At 36.6% G+C, this 15,370-nt stretch overlaps 1 protein-coding gene across 2 annotated transcripts in view; it reads right to left on the reverse strand.

The window, feature by feature from the left end:
- Nucleotides 1–45: 45 nt before the first annotated feature.
- PDPK1 (3-phosphoinositide dependent protein kinase 1) overlaps nt 46–15,370 on the reverse strand; it is a 35,159-nt gene continuing 19,834 nt past the window's right edge. For both annotated transcript variants that reach the window (XM_072878441.1, XM_072878442.1), the window contains exons 5-14: nt 14,902–15,046; nt 12,380–12,477; nt 11,542–11,617; nt 9,998–10,066; nt 9,400–9,496; nt 8,017–8,190; nt 7,404–7,621; nt 6,686–6,743; nt 5,622–5,774; nt 46–5,046 (exon numbers count right to left, since the gene is read on the reverse strand). In XM_072878441.1, coding sequence (XP_072734542.1) covers nt 4,939–5,046; nt 5,622–5,774; nt 6,686–6,743; nt 7,404–7,621; nt 8,017–8,190; nt 9,400–9,496; nt 9,998–10,066; nt 11,542–11,617; nt 12,380–12,477; nt 14,902–15,046 — 1,196 coding nt within the window. In that variant the 3' untranslated portion in view covers nt 46–4,938. The remainder of the gene's footprint in view (nt 5,047–5,621; nt 5,775–6,685; nt 6,744–7,403; nt 7,622–8,016; nt 8,191–9,399; nt 9,497–9,997; nt 10,067–11,541; nt 11,618–12,379; nt 12,478–14,901; nt 15,047–15,370) is intronic.

Below are 15,370 nucleotides of genomic sequence, written 5' to 3' on the forward strand. Positions count from 1 at the left end.
GCCCGCCTGCCCCCCCGCGGCGGAAGGAAGAGGCGGAGGCCAGGCCAAGACCCTACATGCCTTTATTACAGACTACCAAGCATAAGTGAAATCCGTCATCCAGTCACTAACTACACATCTACAGCACAGAGATCTGTCGAGAGGAGAAGAAACAGTCATTAAATTATGAGATATGATTAAATCATCGACCAATAGAAAATTTATATAATAAAGCCAGAAAAAAGGTGTAAAATATAGTTTACAATAATTATTCACATTCAAGGCTGTACATCAATACATACAACACCATGGCCCCGAACATGAATTCAATCCAAATAATTCATATATTAGAATTTAAATAACACAGACTGAACTAGAGGCCAACAAGAGCCAGCAAATAACCTTATAAGAATAAAAATACAAAAGTGTGTATCTTATATCATTGCATTATTTGCTTCTGTTTTCACGAGTTCTTGGAGGAGGGGAGATTGTTTTGTGGTGTTTGTTGAGGGGATTGGGGGTGGTTCTGTTTGGGGTTGGTTTTTTTTTTTTGCTTTTATCTGTACATCACAGTTACAGCTACAAACCAGGTAGAGAATATTACACACGTAACTGACTGCCACCAACCTGAAAACAGCTAGCATACAACTATCAAAACTGAGTATGGTTCCTGGTTCCTATGTTTTCTCTTTTGTCAGATACAGTAATTGTAAATTCTGCTACAATTTAGAACATTTGCCACATCCCATCAGAGTTAGTACATGGTCATCGGAAGCTCTGTCAAATAGCAACCATCTACATTCACTGCCATGCTGACAGACAGACCAGGTTATTGGGTGCTTAAGAACCTCTCAGAGAGTCATATTTCTTCTAATAAAGAGGAAACATTCTTATATTACCAGTCTTACCTTAACTGAAAGCATGCCATTTGGGGTCAGAGAATTACTTGTCTGTAAGCTCACTTGATCAACTGATGGACAATCTGTGTCATGAAGCTTTGCAGGAGCACTTCCATTTGATTAATAAAATACTTGCATAAAGTATTACAGGCATTCAGCAAAATTTCAGATATAAATACCACACCTATTCGTGTAATTCACTAGTAGACGGAATGATCAGAATCCAGACATCTTTAGGCAACTATTAATACACCAGTTCTCTCCTCTCCTCAGCAAGGTATTGAAATCAAATGTTTTGCCCACAGGCCAAATTAAGTAATTGTGTTGACTTTACTAAATCATTAAAAAGAAACTGTTAAATGTACATGTGGGAAATCCTCAGGATTCTTCAAAGTTCCCAGCACAAAATGTAATGATATCAAGCACATTAAATTAAGCATCTTGAATTATGAAAATGGGTTACAATTATCACAGCTTTATTTCAACCTACAGAGTTTTTTTCCGGGCTTATGTATAGCAGATACTGCACAACTAAATCACATCAGAAGGAGAAAAGTAAGTGGAGCACAGTACTGTCTGATAGTTTGATGTCTTCAGCATCTAAGTGCTTAGGAAATGAGATCTTAATAGGTAATATAAATCTGCTCACAGTGCCTCACCATCAGATCTGAAGCAAGTCTTCCTTAATATAAATCCTTCTCAAAACTGGACTTTAAGGCCAACAGTAATAAACTCATCTCTCCAGTTTATCAAAGGAGTTTTAAACTTCCTGTGACTGGGCTGGACACTGAATAGAACAGTGTGATTCAAAAATCCTTTCTAGCAGTAGTACATCCTTTCTTAAGCTCCACCCTACAGAATAAACACCTTCCTGAAGTTCAAATGCCGAGCAAAACAAAATTGCAACATTATGACCAGATTCTTTACAAATGATTGGCAATTGTTCATAATGCAAAAGATGGAATTAATCAATCAACAGATTGGGTTTTCAGTAGGTTTGCAGTGAGGAGTCTGAAGAAGAGTCTTCAAGTGCCTAACAACCCTTTTTGTGCTTTGCAAGACCTCAGATAGAGCCAGTTAATTTCTCTGCTCTTTATCTGCAGCTCTGAAGATCCTCCCTTGTACATTTCATTCCATGAACTCCCATGAAGCACAGGAGTGATCTTCAGGACAAAGATCTGAAGCTACCCCTCTTCAGATATAAGCATTTAAAACAGGAACCAGGCCTTCATAGTATGCAGCACCTGCCAATACACAGTTAAGTGGACCAACTGGTGAAACATACTTAAATCCACATGATTGCTTTGTCTTGCCTCACTCTATTCTTCTGCTGTCTTTCAAAACCACAGATTTCACTTACAGCCCAAGACAGACAAATACATCTCCCAGAAAAGCTCTAGGCCCTTCCCGAAAAAGCAGCAGCTAAGGAAGACTAGATTTGGAACACTGAAGTTCTAAGGGGAGGGATGCCTGTAAGAGATGATCACAGTTTTCTAATGACAGCATTGTCAAAAGAAAAAAAGGAATACTAGAATGCAGACATCAGCCTTCCAGACACCTTCTTGATAGCTTTCTGCTATCAAGATCTCTTTGGCTGAAAGCTTTTGGTGGGCAGGACGGAAGTCTACTGAGAGAGGATTTTCAAGGTGTGAAAAAGCAGAGTAATTACTTTATGGCAAAATGACAAGAAGTCTAAATATTACAGAAAACATGTTTAAACATTCCTAGATTTCCACCTAGTGAACAAAACAATGGAGATCCCTGCATCTCCTAATGAAGCTACGGTGTTCGCTGTTAGCAGAACAACTTTGCCAGACTTTTTATGTGAGGTCACATTTTGTTACACCGAACAGCAGTGGCACCATGAATCTCCATCACTGCCAAACTCTCCTGTATAAAGTTGGGAATATGTCTACATATCTATACCAAAAACTAAATCCAAAAGTGGTAGGGTTGCCTCCAGTGGACCCAACATACAGCTGGAATTTGACAGCCAGAGAACAAATGGATAGCACTGCAACAAAGTTATAATATATGTCATCTTGGTTAGAATGATAAATACAGGATTAATACAGGCACAGATAGAAGGTGTACTGTGCTATTCAAATTTTAGTGACAAGGAGCGTACCTTGTATGTGATGAAATTTCTCATGATGCAAAGTGAATGGTGTTCTGTCTCTCTCATCTCAGCCACTTACAGGACACCTTAGCTCCCTTAACACCAGGCACTGTAAGCCAGTAATTTACTTTTGTCAAGTCTGTGTACATGGTGGGAAAACAGAAGCCTACAGGAATGTAGTTCTTCCAAAGGAAAAGGCAACTGCACTCTCTCCTTTAAAGACTGAAAGATACTGGAAAAGCTGACCTGTCAAGTTCAACCATGTAACACAGTTGTTAAGAGATCAATAATAAATCTCCTTCACCCTGTACAACAACAAAATGTCCAACATTCATATGTTTTCTGAGAAATCCTGATAAGCCACTGCTTTTAAAGTACTGCTTCTAGAACAGTAGCCCATGAGTTTTTCCAACACTGCAGGGGAACACTTCTTTCTTTGGTGGAAGGAAAAGCACATCATAGTATGAGACCTCAAAATGCAAAGAGATGGTATATGTAGAAGGTGAATAAATAGGTGTGATGTTTATACTGCTTTTAAAACAAGGAAGGAATGCCTTTGTCCAGCCCTAGGTCATTCCTCTCTGCAAGGTTCAGGAACACTGGCATGTTGAAAATACCATTAGGGAAGTTGTTTTTAGCACATAGAAAGTTATGTCTTTGCAACGTTACAAGAAATGTTTGACCACAAAAAAGCCTTAATTTGAAGAGGATAAAGGAGATCAATATGAAAAATATTTTCATTTTATAGATATGCCTTAAGTACCATATATTTTCCCCTTTCTATCAGTATTTTCCTTTGAATTTTTAACCAGATTACTTTATGGATCTAATTTCAATTGCTTAAATTTTTTCAGAGTTGCTAAATATTTGGCCAAGACCAAAAATAGGATTATTTGTACATCTCATTATACAATGAGACAAAAAAAGTCAAGTAATCAATTGTACAAAGCTTTCACACTTCCTTCTCTACCCAGGTAAGTAGGTTGGCCCCACTAAAATGCACAATACATGCACGCCCTGGAAAGAAAACTTCTAGCCCTCATCTCCTGAAAAGGTGAAAAACTATTTACTACTTCAACAGTAACCTTTTTCCCCCCATACTAACTAGTTAATTTTTTAGTTAGCATTAGTTAAAAGCATGCTGGTAAGTTTATTGTCCCTTGATTAAACACACATATGATTCATATTAAAATTTAAATTGAATGTTTAAAATCTTATATGCTTCAGAAGCCAACATTTCAATTTTAGAAAACTATCAGTGCCATGTTCAGCATTTTACTCTCTCACAACCGGTATCATTGGAGCCTGTCTGCCAGAGACATACATCTGATTCATTCACATAATTACTAAAGTACCACATAAATCCTGCAACCAGAACTATATTAGGAATTACACAAGGGTGCAACTGACCTGGCTACAAGTGCCATACACCAATAAGCTGGGGGACTGTGAGGAAAGGAAGAGAAAACAAAGAGGTGGCGCTTAGGAGAGGCATGTAAAAGCTCCCTGATGAAATACAGTTTAATGATAATCTGAAAGTCACAGAAAACTCCAGCCCCATAAAATGCAAGGCTGGTACATGATTCGGCGTGTGTGCGTGTGGATTGGTTTTAACTCATCTTAAGTGAAGCTGGTAATGCAAGGTCTATCCCACTAGTCTGCAGCAGAAATTGAGCTGAAGTGCACAAAAGCAAGATCTTCACTGCAATGATATGCATGTGGAAGCCTCAACAGAAGCACAAAGAGCGAGCAAAGCGACCCTGAATTCCATTAGGTTTTTGCTTTTCTTTTTTTCTTTCTTAAAAAAAAAAACAACAGAACATTTCAGACATATGCTTCCCCTTGAGATGGTAATAGGTGGGTTGAAAAGATTCCTCTGATCGGCTGCACACGGAGTTCTAGCAGCAAGTAGGGAAACTGGGAAATTTTGGATGAGCTTTACTATTTAGCAGCATTCTGGTGGTATCTGTGCCGCCAAACTTCATGTATCTTTTTGCACCATTTATGAGCATTCCCACTCGGGTCCATCAGGTAATATGTCCTGTTTGGCTACAAGTGAACAACATTTTAATGAGTACTCCAAACACAGTTTAACCAAAAAGCAGTAATTATGCTGCACCTACCAATAAGATAATTATTCAGAATCAGTTCATAAACTTTCCAGTTATATAACATTATATATTACTGAATAACCATACATCTGGCATCTCAATACTGTTAAGCAGTCAAGTCAACTGACAATATATTGTTGGTACACTCCTTGTGATCCACTTATACAAAGAGGGCTGAATTTTAAAAGTCCTTCTTAAGAACTTCCTTCAAAACCCAAAATCCACTTATAGTTTATTTACACATGAATAATAAAAAATACAATTGTATTTTTGTGGGAAATGTGTATGTCAGGGGGTTTTTTTGTTTGTTTTAGTTTGGGTTTTGTTGGGGTTTTTTTGTTTTGGTGGGGGTTTTTTGTGTGTGTGGTTTTTGTTTTTTTTTTAAATTAAGGCTATCAGCACTTGTATTTAAGGAATTATATTTTCTCCAGCAAAATTTATTTGTTAACAACTTAGAATAATTGTCCAAGGACCTTAGTGCAACTTGCAAAGAAATTAAAGAAAGTCACTTACTGTGTGAACAAAAAAGGTCTTAAAATTCTTGGCTTCTGGCCGCAACTCTAAAGACCATGGAATTTCTCCTTTTAGAACTTTGTTGACAGGATCCACATAATACAGGTGGGGCCCTTCTGTGAGCAGCAATTGGCGTCGACGTGCAAACAATCCCTAACAAGAAAATTAGAAGCAGCAATGCACAAAAAGTATGAGGAAAAAAATGTAGATGTGTAGATCTCTGAATTTAACAACAGCAGTAGAATTAAAACAGTTCAGTGATAGGATAGTATGTTTGAGTTGGGGGACTATTTTTTTTCTTTTGCTTTACCTATTTGACCTTGCTCCTTTTTTAAGGGGTTGCAGTGCAGTCCTACTACCTGGCAAAATACAAGTACTATTTTAAGAAAGCATCTTCAAGTTCTAACAAAACATAAAACAACTAGCTGTACTGAGTGAAGCAAAATCTATTTGCCAAAGATTCCAGCACAGAAATCAATACTCATGATTTTGTGGAGAAAACTAGGAACAAGCAGGTAGTAACTCAGATGAAAGAGAACGTGCAGTCCTGTAAAGCTGACACAGACTATCGTTGCTCATCTGTACCATGTTAAAGTTAATACTTAAAGCTGTTCTAATGTCACCTCTGCCTCTCTCAGGATACAGGCACTAGTTGGATCCAGGAAAAACACCACAGTTAAGGACAATAAGGACTGGTATTTTATTTTGTGATATTTGTGGCTTGATCCACATGCAGACATGCATCAAGACAAAGCATTTAGTGGGCTATATCAGATTGGGAGGAGGAGAGGGAACAAAAACCCATTTACTACAGTCTTGAAATGAAAGCATCAATAGCACATTTACTTTTAGCCTTTTCTAAAAAAATCAAGAGCACACCACTAAATTAAGAAAAAACAATCTATTCACAGGAAAACACTACATTTTAAAAAATAAACAAAACAACTTAACGCTTACAAATAAGTTAAACAAGGAAGCTCTAAAACAGGTCCCTTATTTATGCTGTAACTGTGCAAAAATGTGACAGCTGAATCTTGTTACAGAGAATTAAGAAAAGCCCTTACCTTTCTTTTGTCCACTGGACCCATTTTTAGGATTAAGTTATTTTCCACAAACTGATGCCTTAAGAAAAAAAAACAAAAACAACCTATTACTCCAGAAGTAATTCTTCCACAGAAACTGCTTTTATTATTATCAACAAGCAATTTTCCATGTCTCTCCCTAGTGTCTCCTTTTCCACCAAAGAGTCCTGAATAACTTTATGAGTTTTGGACTCGTCCTCATTGCATACCAGAGAGGTGTGGGGTTTTTTTTATTTTTAAATCTGACAGGGGTCAGGGGGAGCAGAATCACAAATGAGAAACTCCTCTCAAGAGTGAAGAGAAACGCTAATAAGTACATGGTCTGGAGGTATTTTGGTTAGATATCAACAGAATATTATCATTCAAAAAAACCCAACTTATGGCAACTGTAAGGAAGAAGGAACCTTTTCTAGTTCTAGGATTCTGTAGAGGGAAGACTTCTCAGCACTGGTATAGTGTCATTTCTGCCTATCTTCTAAACATACTCCACACCATCTTCTAGACCTTGTAAATTTTAGAAACATAGTATTATGTTTTCACTGCTATTGCTTTAAAAATAGAAGTCAAGAAAAATCTAGTCACCAATTGTTTGCCTGAATATATTAAGATTGACAAATATTAATTTGAATCAAAATAACTTATTTTTCTGGATTCCTTACTGCTGTGCTAGTAACAGATGAGCTATATTCAAAGAACTTACCAAGGATTTCCACCAGCTTGTTTTGCCAGAAGTAACCTCTTTTCATCTTCAGAAAACTGTAAGTCCAGCTCAAAGGAATTGTTGTCAAGATCATGAATATACTGTTCGATATTTCCTCCTGATGTCTGTGGTGTACTTGTCTCTGGGGCAGACAGTGAATGGGAAGAGGCAGAACCAGAAACTTGCATGCAGCCAAACTGACTCAGGAGATTGTCATACTAAAGGAGGAAACAAAATTAAGTAAAGAAATTCCTTTGATTAAAAAGCTTATTTTGCACTAAACTGCGGCTTTTCATTTAAGCATGCTTTTGTTTATTATGCTTTTGGGCAAAAAGATGGCCTACTCCCTCTAGATTAAACAGGCCCTTATCCAAAAAAGTATGCTTAGTCAAAAGCAAGCCAGCCAGTACTTTTTCCAAACACTCACTTTATCAGAAAAAAAAAAATGTTGACTAGTTCAAATTTTAACCAGCAATTTTATATTACAGTCTTAATAATTGAGTCATTAAAATATAACTAATCAGTAGTTTCAATAAAAATATTTAATATGCAATAATTATGCTTTAATGAAAGCCTCAGGCAGCATCAGAGCTGAATATAGCAATAGACATACATTTCCATAACAGTCTTCATCATCCTCTGACATAGCAGGTAAATACGCTGTAAGTTTTGGGGGTGTCTGAAGATGTAGGTTCTCCCACACAATGGATTCAAAGAAGGGGTGAGCCTTAAGAGGTCCATATCCTCCCATTTCTTCACAACCTAATCTGTTGGTAGCATCTAGAACCTGAGCAAATTACAATTAAGTTAACATGCATAAAATAATGACAAGGAAGGGGCGAGCACCATTCACATTTGCACAGCGGCACGCAAAAACTTAAAACCGGTTGGTCTCACTGCCTTAAGCATACATATCTAGAATATAAGGAGACTGCTTATAATACAAGATGTTGTTTGTCCGTATGTCTTGTCAGCAACATTTTGTCTTAGACCAGCTCACAGATCTAGAGAAAGGAGCACTTCTTCGGGTCCACACAATTTTTTGGCTTTTTTTCTTCATAAAGACAGAAACAAAACCAAGCAAACATACAGAGAAGGCCTGATGAAACATAGCACATTTAAGTATAGCCCAGCATCGCATTCTAGTGATGTACGAAGCTGTGGAAGCTATAGTTGGTGTCAGACATCAACCTCTTGAGCACCCTAAAACTGCCCAGTTGTCAGGATGTTGACACAACCTGGACCTTACCATTCAGCAGGCACTGGCTTGGCCATAGAACTGGCCTGGAACACGCTGCTAGGCCCTTTACAATGGTTGCAGTCATCATCATCCACAAACATAAGACACAGTTTCCTCCTCACCCCCCGCCCCATGCTAATATGCTAGACTATGGAACTTCAAAAAGCTTATACCACCCAAAATGTTCTCTGCATATTCATTTTAGTGTCATGGCTATATCTCACGGATGAGACAGAACTATTTTTTCTTCCTATCTGTCAAACATTCACATGCAGAGTAATTCTTTGGCTGATACTATTGAGACATGCATTAAGTGCAAGGTAAGTGCACGCTAAAATGCAAGGTAAGTTGATTTACATTGTAATGAATATATCTCCCCGTGATGTATAGAGCACTGTTTTCAACTAAACGATTCATTATACAACTCAACAAGAATTAATCTGAGTACTATGTAAACCTAAGTATTTGAATCTTAACTTCTGTGTAATGCACAGTATTTAGAATCATTTGCTTTAATTTCACTGAGAGACATTCCTTGTCCACACTTTAGAATTCAGATTTAAAAAAATAATAATCTAAGTGCTGTTTAATAATGGATGTTGATTTTCAACACACTCCCCTACGCAGTCAATAATGCTCACAGTCATTCTTATTATAAGGTTTGCAACAGAGTGCACAGAAACTTTAGGAAAAAGGAACTACATAAGCTGAATGTTTCCAATGCCATCAAATCATTTAACAGCAGCAAATATTTACCAATAGCTTTTCAACAAGGTCTTTTGCCTTAGGAAAAAATTTTTCTGGAAAGTCATATTCCAACTTTATTATCTTCTGGAATATAAGATATTCATTTCTGCAAAAGAGAAAAATAGTTACCTCTTGTTATTAGTTCTCGATGGTTCTTTCACCTTAACAGTGCATAACCTGGACAAATATTAAATGGGAGATCTAGAAGTTAAGTGTCATTCCCATAAATCTTTCTAGGGTAAACGGGTACAGTCTTCCAAGTATCTATGATCCTGTAAGCACCAGGTACTTGAATAATAACAACAAAAAAGTTCAAATGGCTCAATACAGAGGTGCCTCATACCCTCTTCATGTAGGCATAGTAACCTTTATGGAATAAATTACATGTGAAATCCTAGAATAAATTAAGGAATCTCTCTCAGGAACTCCAGTTATAGCTGTCTAAGCATCTTCATGACATCAGTAAGGACAAATAAAAGCAGGCATGACATTAACACCAACACTGCACCAGGAAAAGTTGTACTTCAGAACTGGTACTAAGGTAAAAGCTAAAACCAAGTCAATAGAATTATGATCCACATGTAAAAAATTAGCTTAAATCTCTTACCCAGCTCTAAATGGAGGCAATCCAGCTACAAGCTGATATATTATACATCCCAGAGCCCAGAGGTCAGAGCTTCAAAAGAAAGAGGAAAAAACATATAGCATGTTTTCCTATAAGAAGTCTTTAAACTGTAATTTAAAAAAAAATTCTTAAGTTTCTGCTAGTTAGAACATAGCACGAACACATCGGACAAACCTGCCTAGCATAATTTCCACACTATTTTCACTTCATCCCTTAACAGAAGAGTAAGCTAGCAACACAGCTTTCGGGGGAAAAAAAAAGTATACAGTAACCATCCCACAACAACTGACAACAAGCACATGTGCAAGGCAGCTGAATTCTCAGTCAATTAATGGGTATGTAATGAGACTAAAAAGAACACTTATTATCCACTACCACAATTCAAAGATGCATCTAACTTAATGCAATATATGCTCCTTCAGAACTAAAATCCTTTCCTCTAAAAATTTTATGCAAAAAAGTCACAATACAGCTTTTTCACTTAAAGCTTTTCTTAAGACACAAACAAAAAGGCAGGCTATATGGTACATGGGTGAGGGAAAGTCTTAAGTTTTAGTGTGTTGGCCTGAAAGAGTATTTTTAACTTATTTTACCTCGAGGTAAACTATACATAGATTTGGTTAAAGTTTAGAAATCCTCATGGAAGACCAAAATACTAAAAAAGACTCAAAACTCCTCAAATTAAGAGTTTTCTGTAAAGATGAAGCATTATGTGACTTCTAAAAGGAGATGATAGCCTGATAAAGTCTTTCCATTAGCCAAACCAGTCAAAACCTCTTTACTAGAAGCAAAAGTGGAAAGTCCAATAGTATTTCTGTCATTTCAAGAAAAGCTAGCACACGTTACCACAGTTATTCATATAAGAGATCTCTTTTCCCTATGATTTGTCAGTGATTACTTTGATTATTCTTCCATCATTGTAATAAAATAGATATACAACAGTCTGTAGGTTACCAACAAGAACCCATTTAAATGAGATAAGAAATTTCTTAAGGATATCACTCACACCAGGCACAGAGATGAGCTTTAAAACGTTGCAACCCCCAAGCAGAGCTTAGCAAAGACAACTGCAAGCTGATCTAAATACAAGTCAAAGAAAGCTGTAGCCTTTCCCCTGGCTGACAGAATGTGACATTTGGTTGCTTTTACAGCAGGAATTCCCATATTAGAGCAAGCTTATATAAAACAGAATTAGAGTAATTATATTATTTGGAAAACAGAAAAGTTTTTCTGATTTATTTATGGGTAAGAGAAATCCAACTTCACATTACACACCTTCTCCTGACAACACCTAATCTTGTCTGTAGAACTCCAGAAGCTAGATGAACTGAGGAAACCAGCACTCAGACAAGAAGCAATGCTTGTTAAGAAAAAACACATTTCAAACTCTCTTAAAAAAAACCCTTTATACTCAAGCATCTAGTTTCTTTGAAATACTAAGCTTGCTTGCTTGATTTATTCCCTACCCCCATTTGACAGTATCCTGACAGAGTCAGTAAAGTTCTGAAATACAGTAAGGTCCTCACCTTTTACAGGCAGATTTCTCTGTCAGCAGTTCTGGAGAAACATACTGTGCTGTCCCTACAAATGAGTTTGCCCGTGCTGGTAAGAAAATTGAAAGAAATAAGCAAATACATACTTACGGAGAAGCCAACCACCTACTTCTCCCCCTGCCCCCAACCCAATAAAAAAAGCCCCAAAGGCAATCTATTGCAAGTTATGTAATGCTACAAAGAACCCATGGGAATTTAATTTTTCTACGCATCCACAAAACCTGCTTGGAAAAGACAAATCAATCTCAGTGATATCTATTTGGTTCAAGAAGCTATGCACTTTGTTAGGTATAAAATCTACCAACACAAGCTTACTATGTTCAATTAAAAAACTAAGTTTATCAAATTCAGTTCAGCCTAGTGCTTTTTTCATGCATTGTTTGCAGCATCATTGATTCACAGGTTAATACTAAGCAACTAGTGACACAAGAATTCTATAACCTTCACATTTGAGCAACTCTGATAGTCACTAGGGTTAAATACATAAGCAGAGTAAAAACATACTGTTTCAGCTGAGCCACAGTAACTATTTGTTTGTATTCTTGTCTTGCAAATGAAAAGTAATTTGAAGTAGTTTAACTTCCCCACTATATTTGGTGATCTAGCTGGCTATACCACTACACCGAATATTACCTCTGACATAATCTAAGCAGTGACAGTCAAAACTGTTTCAATATCTCTCAGTGATTTTGTTAGATAAGGGATAATGATATTTGAAGGTTACAATTTGGTAAATACAACATACACACATTTTCAAAGGACCACTTGCTATAGATATCTGTGTCACATGATGAAGTAAATAATGGCATACCTTGTCTGCTATCTGCAGATAATACTTTTGCTGTTCCAAAGTCTGTTATTTGAATGTGCATGTCTTCATTTAGCAAGATGTTCTCTGGCTTAAGGTCCCTGGAAAAGGCAGATTTTTATATTTAAACAGCACACAAATTAAAGTTGCAAAGTCTAGTGACTTATGTACATAATGCTATCATAAATGATGCAGACATTCTATAAACATTGTTGTGTCAACTTTCCTCTAACTTGTAGTCAACATGCAGACTGCTAACAGATTTTGAAAAGCCCGTTAATTAAACTTTTTTAGAAAAAGACCTGAAGTAATGAATAATCTCAAAACTAAGCTATTGTGCATCTCACTTGTTCAACAGAAACGAAAAGGAAGAAAAAACAACAAAACCAAAACTTCACTCCCAAGCCTTAATTTAAGTAACATCTGACAGACTGATACGGCAGTAAGATCTTCTATGCCTGTTTACTTAGTGCAAAACTCCAGTTAGTCAAACAATGGCAGCCCCCTGCCCCCAGCTGAATGTCCAGAATAGATAAGAACTGTAAACCACCGTCCACTCTTTAAGAGTGGCATGTTTACATTTGTCACATCCAAATCCATGTATAATCTGTATTTCAAATGTATGCATACCATTTGTATGGACACTGCCTCCGATTCCAAATAAAACCAGACCTCACAGTATCACACACACAATAGACAGCAATTTAGAGTTAGATGTCAAGAGGTTCATTAGCAACAACTTAAAAAACAGCACTGGGTTACACTGTTATGATATTATTTACTTTGCACCAAGTTTCCTCAGTTGACAAGAAAAGACAACATCCTTCCCTCCTAAGAAGTATCTTTGGATGCTTATAAAGAAATCTAGAAGCACGGGAGTTGTTTTGGTTGACTGGTAAGAAAAATCAGTGCAAATTCAAAGCTGTTTCCATCAACCACTGTGCAGCACTATTTTCCTCAGATTACAGCCCCCTATTATTGAAAAGCATGGGGTGTGCAGTTGTACAGTTTAAAGTCTGTGGACTAGCACAGAGAGCAATTGGTATGCAGTAACTATGACACACAAGCCATAAAAATCCTGCTCATTTCCCTGTAACTATTCTCAGAGAGAAGCAGAAAGTACATGAATGGAATGGACCTTTTTAACAGTTCTGTGTGGGTTTTTTTACATATACATGTGTATGTTTATATATTGTACTCTATACACACATACATACAGTTTATATAATATATACCTATATTATATATTAATATTATATTATGGATCTAGGATATAGCTATGTATCTAAATACAGAGAGATGTATCTAGTAACTTTTCCAGAGTAGCCTGGCATCTTAAAGTGGTTCTATTTCAGGTCATATTTCTTTAGGCAGCAGAAAATCCCAAGAACTTTCAGGCCCTGCTAGAGCTATAGACTTATAATTAAACAAACTTAGTATAAAGTTCTCCAATTGCACAATTTCACTGTTTTCTTTTGAGCTTCTCGTGGTGGCCTTCATACAAAGACAAATATAAAGCAGCTCTTTTATAACACAAGATTTCCAATATAGGCTTAGTAATACTGACAATCATGCTATATCCATTTTATAAGGATTCTCCCAGCCTAACACATGGACTATATAATCAAACTGAAACTGGGAGTTCTTTAACTTCCCCCCCCCCCCCCCCCCCCGAAAATTTTATGCTTTTAGTACTCTCCATATCCAGCCCCCTTAAATTCTATTCCCAATTATTTTACAGAGAAGTATTAGGAAAATACTTTGTCCTTTTAAATATAACTGGAAGAAGTAGTAATGCTATCAAATATATAATCAGCCAGCTTTTTGCCAACTAGCATCTACTGTTCCATGAACAACTGCTTGGGAACCTACGGACACAATAGATTTCTTACCCAAAAAGAATTTACGTGTCTCAGATTTCTCACACTTACAGCTTTAATTTGTTTAATAAACATGAATGACAAAACATGCTTATCCCGACAATATAATTACATCACTAACAACTGTGAAGGTCCTATTAAAAACTTCACTAAATTTCACCATTTACCTAATTATTGTTCAGCTTTGTGGAAATTGTTCACTCAGTGAAAACTGACTACATTAGTTTTACTTCTCTTGATGACATGCTGCACACTAATTCACACACCAGCAGAATTCTGGTTACTTTTGGTACATAACACAGCAGAAAAAAAAAATCTAGTTAAACAAAAAGTCAGTTTCTGTTTTTAGACCAACTGATCAAGCTTGAAAAAGACAAGCTTTTGGTAATGTTAATTCTAGGCCAAAAAGTTTTCTTACTTTTTCCCTGCTTGAACAGTTAGTCTAATAACAGAGATTGGCTCTCCTCCTAAAGTTTTCTTTGTTTAGCTCCCTACGTTAACAACAGTACTAATACTAATGAAATGCTATTATGCTTTCATTAGCTTTCCACAAAATCCACGTTTGTGTTAGACTTCAAAAAGAACGCTTCTAGAAAAAACACATTGTGCATAATCAAATGCATGTTGGTCTCAACTTTGTATTACCTGTGAATTATTCCTTTCCCATGCAAGTACTCCAGGGCTGATACAATTTCAGCAGTATAAAACCTGGTACAGGTCTCATCAAATGAGCCAATTTTGCGTATATACTTTAGCAGCTCTCCGTTTTTGGCATAGCTAAGCCCAAAATCTGAATGTAAGTATAGTTAAGGTCTATCACTAAACCATTCTAAAACAAAAATCCCCACACCTCGTTCCAAAGATGAGAGTAACACTAAAAATACATGAACAATGGGAAGAAGTAAAGTTGGTTACTGTGAAACTTTACATGGTAGCAACCCAAAACAATTTCTTAAATATATTAAGAACCTAGGACACAGGTCCCAATTTCTTAGCATAGCAAAGACTACATAAAGAGTTAAATTTGTAGTTTTTCCAGACAGTCACCTAAATAATTCGTTTAAACTGTATACATAATTGTCCTCAAAGAGAACTATTTACAGTCATAGCGAGC

This window comes from Ciconia boyciana, chromosome 13, assembly GCF_034638445.1.
Source record: "Ciconia boyciana chromosome 13, ASM3463844v1, whole genome shotgun sequence".
NCBI classification, from domain to species: Eukaryota; Metazoa; Chordata; class Aves; order Ciconiiformes; family Ciconiidae; genus Ciconia; species Ciconia boyciana.